Here is a 12,736-nt window from a genome sequence, read left to right as displayed (position 1 = left end):
CACACCGCACTCAGTCCTCCAGAGGAGTATCTGCATGTGTGGTCAGCAGGTTTCCCTTTCAGCCAAATGGCTATTGCCACAGCCACCAGTGCCACCCCTGGTCACTTTAGGTCTCATCTCAGTCCACCCTGGGAAAGAAGATTGAACACACCCCCTTCCTACAGGTGCTCCCTCAGATCTGTGGGGCTCCTCTGCCCTGGAACAGGCCCTTCCCGGTGCCAATTCTCCACTCATCCACACTGACACCACCCCAGGGGACCAACAGACATTTTAGTGCCTCAACTCCTACCACACCTCCACCTGGACACTCCCTAAGGTCCCTCTACCCTATGCTATATTCAGCGATGTCATAAACATGTCCCTAGAGCCCCCTCCCTCCTGATCAGGTAGGTTTGTCCATAGTCCCCCCCCAGCCCTCTCCCCCCCACCCCCACTTTCTCAGCCAGAGCAGCCACCTCTCAGCCAGCCGGTGCCCAGTCCCATGAGGTCCATCTCCTTTGACACAGTGCCACATCCCACACAGGATTAGCCCATCTTGTCAGGGTCCCCCATCACCCACAGCAGAGGTCATCAAACTTCTTAGAGCCTGGAACCTGGGGTTCTAATGATCCCTAATGAAACTTTGCAGGAAAAGCCAATAAACAAAGCGGTTCCCTCACCTCACACCACAACGGAGCCAGAGCAGCAGGCCACCAAACCACCTGGAGACCCTGGCCCCTGGTCGTCCTTACCTCCTCAAAGGTGCCTCCCATCCTCACCTCATTGGACCTTGGCACTGCCCACACCATACTGATAGTGCCAACAGCTCCCCAGGGTGCCACCCTGGACTGGGAGCACCCAGGGCAGGGTCTGACTTTTTATCTTCTCAGGGCAGGGCTTGGCTCAGAGCCCAGAGGCTTAGTGTGGTGAGTCCCAGCAGTTCACACATTTTCCCGTTTACTTGTCCCTGCAGTCCCCCAGGGTCCTCATCCCTTGGCTGAGAGAGGGCCCCATGGACAGTGCCAAGGGTCAAATCCCAGGCAATGCTCACATGCCTGCACAGATGGACCGTCTGCTCTCACCACAGCATCACGGGTAGGCTCTGCAGGAGGGAGATACAGGAACCAGGGTATGGGAGGGTTAGCCCAGGGATCAGTGTGAGCCTGGGGTGGGGGTGGGGGAGCAGATGTGCTCACCTTCAGATGCTCACTTGGAGGGGAAAGACTGGCCCACCCGGTCAACATGGGGGTGGGGCTTAGGGCCTGGCTTGGGGGAAGGGGAGCCACTGGGCAGCCTGTCCTTCCTGGCCCCAGTCAGAGTCTAAGCCCCTGACAGGGGCTCCACTCCACGCCTTTAGAGAGACAAAGGGCCATTGAGGCCCCAGACCCAGCAGGGGGAGGGGAACACAGGCTACCAGAGCTATTTTGGGATCTTCAGACTCAAAATCATTCAGCCCTGACCAGCCCACGCAGGCGCATGCCCTAGGAAGGAATAGAGGATATTCTGAGCCAGAAATTAGCCCCTCTGGTCTCCAGGCTCACACACAGCAACATGTGACTGCACAGATGTACACATGCACATCCAGGGTTCCAGGTGTCATGCAGGCAGACACCCAAGTCAGCACTCCACGGGGTACTGGGTGTTACACACTCCTTCCTCACTCGTTGGCATGAATATACATGGGGTATCTCACACACACTCTCAGCTTCATGCAGCACAAACCTTGTCCCTCACCCACACAACACACATTGTGTTTGCTCCCACATACACGCATGTGCACACATGAAGGCTCTGGTTGGGTACCTCCAGGTACTTCTTTGAAACTGAGAAGGAAGGTGAGGGATGGGATCTAGAGAAGATGGGATGTCCAGCCCACTGGCAACCTGCTGGCCGCTTTCTTATGCAGATGACCCCCTCCTCACTCCTGAGGGACCTGGGCCCAGCTTCTCAAGAAAGGATAGGGGTGGAGATGGGGTAGCATCAGCTTCTGCTTGGAGTGGTCACGGCACAAGTGCCCACACACACTTCTAATGTTGGGGCCTCTCCTGGCCAGAGCCACCTCCAGCCTATCTGTCCACCCCCTTCCCTGGGGATCCTGAGGTGCGCACATTTTTCTGAGGACAGAAAATGCAGCTGCCATGGAGGGAGCAGTCAGGCATGGGCTACCTTGCTGGCCAGAGTCACAGGTCCTGGCCGCCCTGGTGGGGGAGGGGAAGAGGACCAGACAGAGCCGCCCCCACCCCCAGTCCCCAGTCTCCTGGTGTCCGCTCTCAAGTGGCAGTCAATCCCTCCTTCTGGGCCTCCGCAAACAATGGGCATTTCACAGCGGGATGTCGCTGCTGGCCTGGGGCCAGCCACTGGGAAGGAGGCCATGTCAGGCCCCAGTCTCCAGTTCCCACCCCAGGTGAGGCCAGAAGGTACCCATGTTTGACTCTGCAGGCTGTGTGCTCACCCACCTGCCACCTGGCAAGGCCCATACTTCTGCCTGTTTGTCCCCACTGCAGGGTGGTGGGATGAAATGACAGTTTTGAGGAGGGGGCTCAGCAAGGCTGGATGCTTGGGTGCCAGCTGCCTGACCACTAGCCTCCACACCTGTCCCCCTTCCTTACACATGGCTGGCTCATGGGAGCCTGGGGCCCCTCCAGCCCTGTCTCACTAGCCTGTCTGAGCTCCTCCACAGAGCAGGCAGTCAGATAAAGTCTCTGCCCTCAGGAGGGTTACACTGAGGCCTCTACACAGAGACCTGGAGGATGGAGGAGTTGACACAGATCAGTAGGAAGAACTTCCAGACACAACTACGAAGTCCCCGGGGCCTGCACGGGACCAGGCGATGCCAGTGTGGTGAAGCCTGAAGGTGACAGAGATTAGGAGTAGGAGATAAGGAGGTGGGGGCAGATCCTCAAGCCTGGGGGGACTCGGGGAGGGAGCTCAGTTTGGGGCCTGGACACCTGCCAGGACACGGGGCTGGAGCCACCAGGGGGCGCCATGTGAACAGAGAAGCTGGAGAGTAGGTGCCTACAGAAAAAGCAGGGGTGGAGTAGGGCTGACCCATACCCTCCCTTCCTCTTCTCCAGGACAGCCCCATATCCACCTCATCCTCCATCAGGCCTTGCCCCTGTCCAGGAGGAAGAGAGAGCAGGAGAGGCACACAGGTGTGGGCAGCATCCGGTGGATCAGGACACCCTGTGTTCCTGCTGAGGGCCTGGCTGTGTCAAGCTGGGCATCCTTCAGAGGCAACGGGGGATGCACAGCCTGGCACCCAGGCCTGAATGGAGGTGATTGGTGGAGGAGATGACCAGGTGGGTGTCGGGATGAAGAGGAGTAGCAGACACACAGTCGCTGGGAAGCAAGGAGGACAGAAGGACAGACGCAGCAATGGGGTCTGTAGGGAGAACTGTCCCCAGGGGCAAGATGGAGGCTCAGTGGGTAAGGAGCAGCTTGCTCTCTCAGCCAGCAGGTTATAGCAATGGATTCTGGTTTTCCAGCACATTCTCCCTCCCCTCCCCCCCCAGCTACAGGGACACCTGCTGTCCTTGCGCCCACGGAACCTTGTGCTGTCTTTTCTGCCCAGAACATCCTTCCTCCTTTGCCTTTAGCCCTCAACACAGAGCACACACCCTGAGAAGCCCATCCAGAACCCCAGCAGGGCTCCATGCAGGGGGCAGCAGGTCTTGCCAGTGACCCCATTTCCAGTGAGGATCTGGTACTGCGCTGTGAAGGATGTGTGGATGAGGAAGGAGCCTCCGAGCACACATTCCCTCTTCTCCGGCAGGTTGGAGCAGGCCACAGTCTGGTCCAGATGTTTATTTCTCTCGATGTGCACTGGAGCCTCCTATCTATGGACAGAGGGCCAGGTGCCTCCAGCAGCCACAGTAGGCTGCCTGCGTCTCCCAAGGCAGGGGTGGGGCGACTGAGAAGATGCTACCAAGGGGAGGCACAGGCCAGCACAGACCCACCTCTCCAGATTTGCCCAGCCTGGCTCCCTAACTGCCCTATGTCAGACTCAGGCTCCTACAGGTACCTGCCAGGACAGGGAGCCTGTCCTGTCCCCACAGCCCCTTCATCTCAGTGTGGAGAGCCCACCGTGGTTACTCCCAGAGGCAGAGCCTACAGGAGGAGGTGCCCAGCCCTCTGCCAGGTCCAGGGTGGGCAGCAGGAAGGATGTGGACAACTGACCCCATTTTGAGGCCCGAGACACAAGCACAAGTTGCCTGCAAGCAGCCTGTTGGCAGAGCAACTGCAGGGCACCTGCTCCAGCCCAAGCCCAGGGAAGCAAGGGTGGCAGGAACTACAGACCACCAGCGGGGGCTCTGACCAGAATTCTCATGTGCAAGATCAGTTCATCGGAGGTTATGGGCACACATGCACATGTGCACACACACACATGTGCTGGCCACACAGCTGGAAACAGCTGGCTGCCGGTGAGGACAGAAAGCCCCCCCTCCCTTGAGCCTCCAATCCAGGCAGGGGGAGGGGTGACTAGGAGGTCCAGCTGTAAGCAGCCCCTGGCAGGGGGTCTTCCTCAGAGGAAGTTCTCAGGATCCGCTCTAGGGGGAGAGAGGCCCCTTTAAGGGGAGACCTCTCCCCACTGGACACTCTGCCAGAGGCCTGGGTCACCCCTCTCCAGATCCTGACTACAGCCTCAGGCTTGAACATGACCCCCTCCTAAGCCCCACATAGAACCATGGGGGGCACATTACCCTCCTTCCCTGAACCATGTCAGTAATCTAAGAACTGTCAGTGGGGTGCTGTCTCATTTCTCAGCCCCCTTTATCTGATCAGTGGGCACTTCCTGGGACTCTAGGGTGTGCAGTCCTGGGTGGGCTACTTTGCTGATTGCACCTATAGCCCCCAGCCCAGCCCCAGCCAGGCCTCAGTAGCTTGAGTGGGGAGCCTTGATTCCCCTGTCCCAGTGGCAGGGGGAGTTTGAGGGCCAGGCAGGGAGGAGGGGGTCAGGGGCAGAGCAGAAAAGGGAGTCTATTCTCTCCCCACAACCCCCAAGTCTCTGGGCAAGGGTAGAACTTGTTCGGGGTGGGGGCAGGGACAGGGTACAACTGGTCTGCATCCCACAGACAGAGGCAAGGGGTGTGGGGTGGGAAGGAGGCCTGTTTCTGCAGCTGTTTCCCACCCTCCTGTGGTGACGGGTGTAGGCTTTGATTCTCATGGGGTTGAGGCGGGTTAACCCTTCAGGAAGGAAGCAACACAGCCACACTGGAGGCGGCTATGCCCCCATAGCCCCCGTCCACTGGCTTCCCTGGGGCAGCCTGTGAGGGTTGGCAGGGTGGCGGCAGCTAGTGCAGAGCGGGTCATCTCCCATTTCCTCAACTGTGCAGGGGTGCCAGCACCCGTAGAGATGCCACAAGGGCAGAGCTGGCCCCATGGGAATGTGTTCTGCCCAGCACAGCTCCGGGCGGGGGTGGGGGTGGGGGTGCTGGTGAAGACACAGGCAGAGGGAGGTTGTTCCAAAACAACCCTTTTTCCATTTCCAATCTGCAGGGGCTGGGGAGGGAGGGGATGGGTGGTGTCTGGAAAGAGCCAGAGCTGTTTCTACTAGCTTAGTCCTGCCCAAAGGGAAGACATCCCCAGGGAAGTGACATGAGAGCAAGCCCTTTGGTTTTCGCTGGCAAAGCCCACCCCCGGGGTTGTCCCAGCAAATGCACACCAAATTCACAGCCAAAGCCAGCAGGTGCCCTGGGAGCACCTGACTCCCAAGCAAGGACTCCCCAGGTGGGAGCCCCACCTGGGCAAACTCCCTCCCCCAGCTGCCAGGGAAGGAGAGACGGTGGGGTGGGGGCGGGCAACCTCGAGTCTGGGCCTGCCTCCTCTCAGCCCTCCTGGCTGACCCGCCTGGGGGAATGGCCCAGGAGGACACTGGGTGGGGTCTACAAGGGGGTGGGGTGAGAACCCATAGTCTGGGAGAGGGCAGAAAACGGAACAGGGAGAAGCTACCTCCCACTTCAGCAGGGAGGAATGTGGGGGGAGTAGGGCAGTAGGGCAGGAATGGGGGGAGGAGAAGCTATGTGCCAGACAACAAGGAAGAGCCCAGAAACATGCCCTGGGCATCCTCCTGCCCCCACACTGTGGAGAGCCAGTCCCTGTCTGAGGGTCTGCCACCCACACCCAGCTCCAAGGCCTGTAGGGCCTGAAGGAAGTCAGGGGCCCAGGATCTCTCCTGGAACACTGACCTGGAGCACTGCCCTCCTGAAGGTCCTAGACAGCTGGTCTGGCCGGGAGGAAGGGAGGGGGTACTCACTAGGATCAGGCCTGCCAGGCTTGGCCTTGGGTTGCTGCTGCCAGGACCCCCTCCAGGGTTGGGCAGGGCTGGGCTGGGCCAGGGCCAGACCCACTCTGACCCTGTCCCTGTGCCAGGACCCCGTCCCTGTGCCAGGCCCCAGTTGAGGGCAGACAACACTTCCTTTCTCTGTTTCTGGCTCCTAGCAGGGAGGGAAGGGCCTCAGGCCTTCCGCCAGGCCCATGTCCCTTCTGGGGGCTACAGGAGAAGCCCTAGGACCAGCCTTCATGAGTGAGGGTGGGGAGGGTAGTAGGAGTGTGTGGGCAATGTCCAGACCAGGGCAAGGTGGCCGAGACCTAGAGGAAATACCTGGTCAGCTGCCAGCCTGGGCAGGCTCTTGGTGCGTGGGCAGCTGGCACTAGAAGAGGCCAGGCTACTTCCCTGACAAAGCAGGGGTGGGGGTCTCCTGGCAGAGGCCGCCCCAGAGCAGCAGGCCTCCCTCACCCAAAGGTGGCGCAGAGGGAGGGACACATACCTGTCTCAGTTATGCTAGGAATGTGGTTCCCCAGGCAGAGGAGGAGGAGGAGGAGCCTTCCTGGGGGCTGGAGGCTGGGGCAGGGACCTGACCCCACAGAGCCAGGAAGACCCTACCCTGTAGGCCCTGGCACAGGGAGCAGAAAAAGGGTGCACCCGAGAGTGCCCCCGACCTTGGCTGCTCTGGGCCTTTGGCAATGGGGGGGAGGCCTAGGGAGAGAAGTGTGTTAGGGACAGGGATTTCCTACACGAGGTGGGACCTGGTGGTCTCAGGGGACCTGTACGTATTAGGGGCTGCCCAGGCTTCCTCTGGACTCTGTGGGGCTGAGACAACTATGAAGCCCCTGGAAACAGAATGGGGTCAGAGTCAGCTTAGCTCAAGCCCTGTTTGTCTGTCTGTCCTCCTCACTTGGGTGAGGCCTTGGCTCCCAGAGAGCCTAGAGTGCAGTCCTGAGAGGGGGGTTTAAGGTCCGTATCTCCTGCAGAAAAGGAGGAGGGCCATCCTCCCACCCTCACCCAACTTGGGAAGGTGGGCACAGGGTTATTCTTTCCCCAGCCTGGCCCCAGCTCCAGGGGATTTTGTGCCTCAGGCCTCAGGGAGTCTCAAGGGGGAAGCACCCATCTCACCCTGGGCCTTTGGGGTGTATCAACCCTGTCCTAGCACCAAAGCAGAAATGTATGTCACCCAGCTCAAAACTTCCAGGCACCTCACAGTGGATCCCAGGCGCCTCAGTCTGCAGTTCCACCCTCCCCAAACGTGCTCCCTTCCACCCCCTCCAGCTGCCAGGCCCCAGCTGCAGTCACAGCTCATGCCTCTCTCTGCATCCCCTCTCCCCAAGACCATCCTCCCCAGCAGGCCCACCCCAAGAGCCAAGAGCGTCCAATGGCTCAGCCCCTCCTGGGAGTTCACACCATTGCTGCACGCTGTCCAGCACCGCTCCACCTCCAGCTGGAGCCCAGGTCCGAGCCTAGCACCTGAGTGCTGGCTGCACAGGGCACATAGCAAGTCAGGTCTCACCTGGTCCTGACTGGGGTAGGGGCGGGGGGCTCTCCCCCAGTACCCTCTTTTCCAGCTATTCCCAGTGCTCAGCCTGGCATAGCCAGTGCTGGCAAGATGCCAAACCTGTTCTGCCCAGGGTGGCCCTCCCGCCACATGCCCTCTGACCCCACAGAAGGCCACAGTTACTGAGTCACAGACCCTCAGACTGGACCCGCCCAGCTGCAGAGTTGATAATTCACTCTATCTCATAGGGACAGGGGACTTTCTGTACCCTGCTCCTTCTACACAGCTTCTCCTTAGACCTCCCCCCCTCACAACACATCCCCCAAACTGGGCATCACCAGCCCACAGCCTGCCCCATCTCCAGGCCGCCCTCCCGTCTTTGTGTCCAGAGCAGGGCCAGGGTCTCAAGTCTGGGGTTGGTGTGAGGGCTAGGCTGGGACCCCTCATCTGAGTCACTGCCAGGAAGAGACCAGGGACACACAGCCCTGCTGGCTTCCCTGTGTGATGCTATGGCCTAGGACCCTGGGACAGCCCCGGGGACGGGTGACCACAGGCTGGGCAGAATGCACAGGGCTCCCCATTCCAGGCCATGCCCCTACCCATGCACAGGGTACATGACCACCGTCCAGGATCCCATAAAAACCAAGCCAGCATCACAGCAGTAGGTTAGATACAAGGTGGGACTTCCCTGATGGCCAAAAGAACAAATCTGAGAGACAGAGTTGTCTTCCAGAGAAAGGAAGCCACAGACCCTTCCCACTGCCCTGAGGAGGAAATGTTCTTTCCACCACCACCACCACCACCACCACCCCCCACCCGGCCCCCTTCAATGCATCCCTTCCCAGGCAGCCATGAGGGGACAGACAGGATGTGGGGGCAAGGGGCAGCTCCTACATTCTCCCAGCCACATTCCCCAGCAAAGGATCTCAGCCCCCAACTGGGACTCTCCTGGGGCAGGGGGGCAGGGAAGCCATGGTCATGTGATTCTAGCTCACCTCCCAGAGGCTGGGCTGGGGGAGGGGTGCTCTTGGGCCATTCAGAATAGACACGTGCTGCGTGGACGACAGTCAATTAGGAAATTCCATACCCACCAAACCCCTACGAGTACCCACCCCACATAATTCCCCCTTTCCAGAAATGACAGGCCTCTTGGAACACAGAAGGGTGCAGCCCCTCCTCCAATCCCTACGCCCCACTCTAAGGAGTTTGCTCAACATCTGGGACCCGTCCAGACAGATGTTTGGGCTTCTGCAGGAACATAAACAGCTGGTGTTCATTCACCTGGTCCCTGCCTCTCGCTCAGAAAGGACCCTCCAAGAGGGGGTGTGGAGCCGGTGGGGTGGGGGGAATGGCAAGCAGAAGAGGAGGAAGCTTGTCCCTTTGCAGGACTGGGACTTGTGTGGCTCCAAGACAACAGATGGTGGCATTGTGGGACAGGGGGTGGTTAGTGGGGGACTCTACTGACGTCAGAGACTGGAGCTGACCTTGAGATGGCCAGACTCGGCCGGGAGATCAGGGAGACAGGAAGGAGATCAGCCTTCGGCCTTCAGCCACAAGATACCCATGCTCTAGACTAAAGCAAACTCTCCTCTACCCCCTAGGGCAGCCCCACCCGCCCCAGTCACCTCTTCCCCTGGTCAGGTCCCCAAATACCTTCTACACAGTGCTCTACTTCCTCCAGATTCCGCAGGGTGATGCGCATGAGGCTGGAATTGAGCATCAGCTCATTCTTATGGGCTGGCCACAGGTATGGCGGTGCAGGGTTCACAAAGAAAATTCTGGTATCCCCAGTGGACACCTGGTTGTCACAGATGAGGGGATCTCCAAAGCCACCAATCACCACCTTGTTGCCACCATCAAGCAGACTCTCTTGGGTCACCATGTCTTTGCCCTTCAAGTACCGCCAGACTCGAACCTGGGGTGGACATGGGAGGGGACAGGTATCAGTGGCCTTCTTGCCATGAGAGATGAAGCCACAGAGTCCATGTGGGCACCTGGGCTGCTGCTTCTCTTCCCACCTCTGTTGCTCAGGCCAGATGTCCAGAGTAGACCCAAAGCCTGGGCAGAGATGTACAGAGATCTTAGGGGCACACACGCATGATGGATGCCCCTGCCAGTGCACATCACACCAAAGGACATGCAGCCTGTGAACACACACCCTCACCTAGGAAGCAGCACTACCACCCCCTAGGTCTAACTGACCCCAGCCACCTCCAATAATGTCTATCTCAGCTCAGGCTGGATATGGGAAGGAGATCCACCTGGTCTGGGTGCATGTCCCTACTTTCCCCATCTACCCACCCTCTAAGAGCCAGAGGAATCTAACATGGACAATGGATTTTCAGGGCAATGGGCTCTGAGCTTAGGGCTCTGGGCCAGCTTGGCTGCTTGCAGCCCTGTGGGTGGGCTAAGACACCCTCCCCCCCCACACACACACAGGAGGTGAAAGACCCCTCCTCCTGCCAGGCTCCTACAGTGAATGCAGTCAAGGCAGCCTTCGAACCACAAAATCAAGTTTGGGCAGCACAGGGCAGCCCCACCCTACACACTCTCACTCCTGGGGCCCTGAGGGTACCTGATCTAACAAACCAAACCCTGAGACACCCACAGCCTGGTGTGGCGGGGGTGGTGCAGGAGGGTCATGGGAGCTGCAGACTATACTAGGATGTCCATGGGGATATGCCCAGGGGACATGAGCCCACACACTCTCTGAGAAGAAGCCCCTTTCTTCAGGAGCTCTGGGGAGCTGAGACTTCTGGAATGGGTGATCAAAGACAATGGTGGCCTGCCCACCTGCCAGGTCCCTGCTGGAGGCCTCAGGACTGCAGCTCCTGTAAGGTCCCCCTCCACCATCCAGTGGCCCAGTTGGGGGCCTTGTCCAACCTTATCCCTCCCAACCCCAGACACATAGTAGGCTCTAGAAGGATGATAACCAGCGGGGAGAGGGCTGGGCCATTTCATCGCCTCCCCCCACCCCAGCCACACCCAGGAGCAGCGGGGAGGAAGTCGGGAAAATCCTGCAGGGACTTGGCAAAGTGCCCTGGTGTGGTGGAGGGGAGGGGGCTGGGCGGGGGATCCCAGCTGTAGCCTGCACAGGCCAATCTGAAAGAAGCTGCCACCCCTCTCCATCTCCATGGAGAAGGAATGATCCGATTTCTGGTCAGGGAGGTGGTTTTAGGGGCCAGAGTGGGGATGGGCCCTGAGTTCCCTGAGCCCTCCCCAGGAACATACTGTGGGAAAAAAGCAAAAAAAAAAAAAAAAAAAAACCAACATACCTATCCCAGGGAGCTCCAAGATCCAACTGAGGGAGGGGCTGGGCAAGCCCCCTCTCCTGTGACTAGAAGGATCAGTTCTCATAGGAGCAGGATGGGGCACCTGTCCCTGCACCCCTCCACATTTGAGGCTCAGAACAGTCCCCGCCCACTTTTCTGCCCCTGTCCCCCACACCTAGTCACTGCAGCTCCCCCAGGGTCCCTGGGGTTGGGGGACTAGATGTGCATCCCAATCTCTCCTAATAACCCCCTCTTGCCCTGGTAAAGGCCTCTGGGAAGGGGTGACAGCACTAATCAAAGGCCGAATCCCCACTTTCAACCCAAGCTGAAGGCGTCACCGCCCCTCGTCCCCATTCCTTTTCTTTAACTGATGGGGAGAGGTGCGGTAGCCATACAGTTTCCCTGGGGGGCGGCGCACTTGTTTCCAATAAGGTAGTGGGCCTGGGGTGGGGGTGGGGTCAGACATCTCCGGGTCTCCAGGGCCTGGGCTCCGCGAGGTGGGACTGCAGCAGTACCGCAAGAACTTTCCCTCTGGCACTCGAGAGTTTTCCGGGACCCGGCGCCCCACCCGGGGGCTCTGCGGTCGCCAAGGGAGCGGGAGCGGGTGCTGCGGAGCGCCTGGTGCCCGTTCCCACGGCCTGGGGCGGGGGTCTCAGTGGGGCGGCCAGCATCTCCAAGGGGGGGAGCTTCGGGCAAGGGGTCCGGGATGGAGGGGTAAGAGACCCCCACCCAGGCTTCCAGGAGGGTTGGGGTGGGGGGCTCAGGGTCCCGGCGGGGGCCCACCTTGCACGAGTACGTGTGCTGCACCGGGTCCACGTTGAGAATCTCCTCCACAGTGCCGGTGAGCACCACGTTCGCCTCCTCCTCCCGCCGCTCCAGCGCGCGTTCCGGGCACGTCCCGTCGGCGCTGGGCAGAGCGCGCGCAGCCACCACCAGGAGCAGCAGGAGCAGCTGCAGCGGGGCCGGGCCGGACCGCCGCAGGCTGGCCATGGCGCGGGCCGAGGACGGCGGAAGGCGGCCAGAGCAAGCGCGCGGGCCTGGCCGCGCCGGGAACGGGACTAGACAGGACGGGACGCAGCTCCCGGGAGGCGGTGGGAGCGCGGGCGGCGCGGGGGCGGGACCCGGGGCAGCCCCGCCCCCTCCCCGCCTCCCCACCTCCCCCCAATCCAGCTACCCAGCCCGCGCCGGTCCCCGGCCCGCCCGGCGCCCTGCGACCCGCGCCGGCCGCGAACAAAGCGCCGGGACGGCGGCGCCGGGCGGAGGCCCGGCTGGTGGGAGGGAGGGGGCCGGACTGGGTCGGGCCAAGGTGGGTGGTGGGACTCGCAGGGCGGAGGGCGGACCGAGCGGGCGGGTGGGCGGACCCGGGGGGTGGGGGGTGCTCTCTTCTGCGGCGCGCCCCCACTGACTCCCCTCCCCCTCCCGCGCGGACGTCTCTCCCCCACCCCGCGCCCCCGCCCAGGAAATGCGGCTGCAATCGGGTTAATGCATAATCTGGAGGCGACGTGACGGGACTTCCAAGGGGCTCCAGGCTGTGCCGTGGCCAGAGCCGCGGGAAGGGGCTGCCGGGTGCTGGGACCCCGCCGTCCCTCGGGCCCTGCGGGACTGCGCCCCTCCCCTGGCGGGAGGAACCCGCTGGGGCACGACAGCCTCTTGGAAAACCGGGGCCGCAAACTCGCCGGGGCGCGGGACCCCCAGCCAGTTCGGGCGAGTAGGCGG

The 12,736-nt window shown here is 60.9% G+C and overlaps 1 protein-coding gene across 13 annotated transcripts in view; it reads right to left on the bottom strand.

Annotated features, from left to right (window-relative positions):
• AGRN (agrin) overlaps positions 1–12,109 on the bottom strand; it is a 49,620-nt gene extending 37,511 nt beyond the window's left edge. For 3 of the 13 annotated variants that reach the window (XR_007410857.1, XM_049110456.1, XM_049110458.1), the window contains exons 1-3: positions 11,804–12,107; positions 9,402–9,663; positions 8,744–8,800 (exon numbers count right to left, since the gene is read on the bottom strand). Coding sequence is in view for 12 of the 13 variants with exons in the window: in XM_049110456.1 (XP_048966413.1) it covers positions 8,744–8,800; positions 9,402–9,663; positions 11,804–12,010 (526 nt within the window). In the remaining variant the exon portion in view is untranslated. Of the gene's footprint in view, positions 1–8,743; positions 8,801–9,401; positions 9,664–11,803 lie in introns of all 13 variants that reach the window. The other 10 variants (XM_049110457.1, XM_049110459.1, XM_049110460.1 and 7 more) reach the window with 5 other exon arrangements.
• Between the last annotated feature and the right edge of the window lie 627 nt (positions 12,110–12,736).

Source organism: Canis lupus, chromosome 5, assembly GCF_003254725.2.
Source record: "Canis lupus dingo isolate Sandy chromosome 5, ASM325472v2, whole genome shotgun sequence".
NCBI classification, from domain to species: domain Eukaryota; kingdom Metazoa; phylum Chordata; class Mammalia; order Carnivora; family Canidae; genus Canis; species Canis lupus.
The sequence above is the reverse complement of the archived record's forward strand: the minus strand, read 5'-3'. Positions and strand labels throughout refer to the sequence as shown.